Source organism: Micropterus dolomieu, unplaced genomic scaffold (assembly GCF_021292245.1).
Source record: "Micropterus dolomieu isolate WLL.071019.BEF.003 ecotype Adirondacks unplaced genomic scaffold, ASM2129224v1 contig_3450, whole genome shotgun sequence".
Classification (NCBI taxonomy): Eukaryota; Metazoa; Chordata; class Actinopteri; order Centrarchiformes; family Centrarchidae; genus Micropterus; species Micropterus dolomieu.
Window position 1 is genome coordinate 1 of NW_025732440.1, and position 2852 is coordinate 2852.

The 2852-nt window shown below is 39.8% G+C and overlaps 1 protein-coding gene across 1 annotated transcript; it reads left to right on the plus strand.

The window, feature by feature from the left end:
- Window positions 1–1405: 1405 nt before the first annotated feature.
- Window positions 1406–2838, plus strand: LOC123964588 (neoverrucotoxin subunit beta-like). The gene is made up of 2 exons (XM_046041464.1): window positions 1406–1615; window positions 1781–2838. Exons 1-2 carry the CDS (start codon window positions 1537–1539, stop codon window positions 2302–2304), a joined length of 603 nt encoding a protein of 200 aa, XP_045897420.1. The 5' UTR covers window positions 1406–1536; the 3' UTR covers window positions 2305–2838.
- The last annotated feature ends 14 nt before the right edge of the window (window positions 2839–2852 follow it).

The following is a 2852-nucleotide window of genomic DNA, read 5'->3' on the forward strand; positions in this document are numbered from 1 at the left end:
ATCTACACAGCTGATTTCTCACCTCCAAAACTTGTCAAAATTGGATTTACTGATGAAATTCCATTCGAAAACTGGATAACTTTCTGTTGAGATTATTATTATTATTATTATTAATAGTGAGTATTCTCTCTGACCAGTCAACATTCTGTCATGTTTTCACGTTACATTTTAGTATCGCCTCAGCTCGCTTGGAACCTTGCTAGCGGTGAGGTGATATGAAAAAAAGTACCTGGAAGCAGGTACAACATTTCTACAATGGAAAACCAAACAAAGGCGAGTTGAGCCAAAGGGCCTCTAATCAGACTAGCCTGGTTTGAGGGCGTGCCTGACCACGCTAGCCGCTTGGCAAGCTTTATGACGCGTTTTCATTGTGACGTCACAAGTAAAGGAAGTGAAGGGCTGGACTACAAACCAGCTGTTTTCAGAGCAGAGCTTTCTGTGGGAGACTTTGGTAAGTATCCTCATTATGTAACGCTGTTACATGCAATCCGTTGCTCCCCTACCCCGGTTATATTTTTCCATACCATTTTTACAAGCAACACATTACATCCACAAACTAGCACACAGCATATGGCTCAAATACCATAAGGAAACGAACATCTGATAACAATATATGCACTCATATTCGCATGACTGAGGTATCAAAACCAGTATCAGTTATAATGGACTTTGTCCTCATGTTCACCTTATTTATGAGAATAAATTGCACTGCATGCAAGTATTAATTAATGATTCCTGAACAACCTGTACAACATTTTTGAGATGTTCTTTTACATAAACAGAAATCTCTGTTTATTATCCTAAATAATGGTTCTTTTTGTGTGCACTGCAAATGAACTTAGAAGGGTTTTTTTGTGCACCTCCAGAGAATAAAAAAATATATTGTTTCATTGGCCTAGAATGCTTATTTTATACAAGAGAAGCCTATCCATTTCAAACCGTTTAATCCTTCTGCTATGAGTTGCTGTTTCTCATTGCTCTTTATGGTAAACTTAAATCTCCAAGCATTTTTTCATAAACTCATTATTTCTGCTTTAAATGTCAATGTGATCAAACAGGACGTGTGCAGTACAGTAGAAACAGAAGTGATCCTGACAGAAATTTTACTGCTGTAATATACATTAGAGAAATAAATTCAGCAACAAACCATAGTAACATGAACTTGCACAAAGAATTCCAACGGATGAAATGGTACTGTTTCTATCAGAAAAAGGTTTTCTGAAACTTGTGATGTTATGGGGGGAACCAGTCTTGGAGTTTCTGTCACTTGGTTATCTGACAGGTTCTGAAACAAGGACTGCTTTTGTAGTGGGACTCATAATGGTGAATGGATGATCCAAAAAAAGGTTTGTATGTGTTATCAGATGTTGTCCCCCTCTTTCAAACACACCAATATTCTGTCGGTTGTTCTCAGTATATGAGGAGAGTGAACAGATGAATAGGTTTGGAGGAGAGCAAGGAGGAGGAGGCCAGATGCACGTATTGTGTACATGTGTATAAGAGGAATGTAATATTCATGTTTCATGGTTAAAGAGGATGTTCTGGACTGATCCCCCTCTTCCTTTCAGGATGGAGCCTGGTGGAGTCCGATGGTTGACACCAGGTCTGAGGAAGTGTAAGTGTGTTTTTCATTTGATTCTTGAACAAAGCAGCACACATTCAACCATCTTCAGACTATGACATCACTATTTCAAAGCTCTAATGTCATCATCAATGTGTCAATCACTGAACAGATGATAGATCAATAACTACTGCTGTGTTGTCTCGTTCTCTCCATCAGATTCCTGTGAACTCACATTTGACACAGACACAGTAAACCGAAAGATCCAACTGTCTGACAACAACAGGACGGTGACACGTGTGGACGAGGTTCAGCCATTTCCTGATCATCCAGACAGATTTGACTACTGGCCTCAGCTGCTGTGTAGAGATGGCCTCACTGGTCGCTGTTCCTGGGAGGTTGAGTGGAGTGGAGGAGTTGATATATCAGTGAGTTACGGAGGAATCAGGAGGAGAGGAAACACTAAAGACTGCAGGTTTGGATGGAACAGTCAGTCCTGGACACTTTTCTGCTCTGATGATGGTTACTCTGTCTGTCACAATAAGATAGGAAGATCCATCTCCTCCTCTGTTTCTAACAGAGTAGCAGTGTATGTGGACTTTCCTGCTGGCACTCTGTCCTTTTATAGCGTCTCCTCTGACACACTGATCCACCTCCACACCTTCAACACCACATTCGCTGAACCTCTTTATCCTGGCTTTGGGTTCTGTTATGGTGCCTCAGTGTCCTTGTGTTCTCTGTAGGAGGGAGAGTCTCCTCCTGTTAGAAAAATATTCTCATTGCTGAACAGATCACAGTTGAATCTTTACAGGATCACAGTTACAGAAATCTTTCAAGTTATTGTAATAAATTAAGTTCAAGTTCAAGTTCATTTTATTTATATAGCACATTTTATAGCAGCCAATGACTGACCAAAGTGCTTTACAGAACAACAAAATTAAAAGACACTAACACCATGCATAGCAGCACATCATAGAACAGTACAGCAAAGATAAGAACAGCTTAGAACGGGAGAAGCACAAGCAATCATAGAGTTATCAAAAATAAACAACAGAAAGGACATATAAACATACACACACACACATATACATATAGATATATGTATATACAAAGATACACATACATAAACAACCTTAATTATAGGCCAAAGAAAACAAGTGCGTTTTTAAAAGTGACTTAAAAGAGATCACAGAAGGGGCTATCCTAACGTCTAAGGGCAAATTGTTCCACAGCCGAGGCCCAACCACAGAAAAAGCTCGATCCCCTCTGCGTTTAAGTCTGCAGTGAGGGA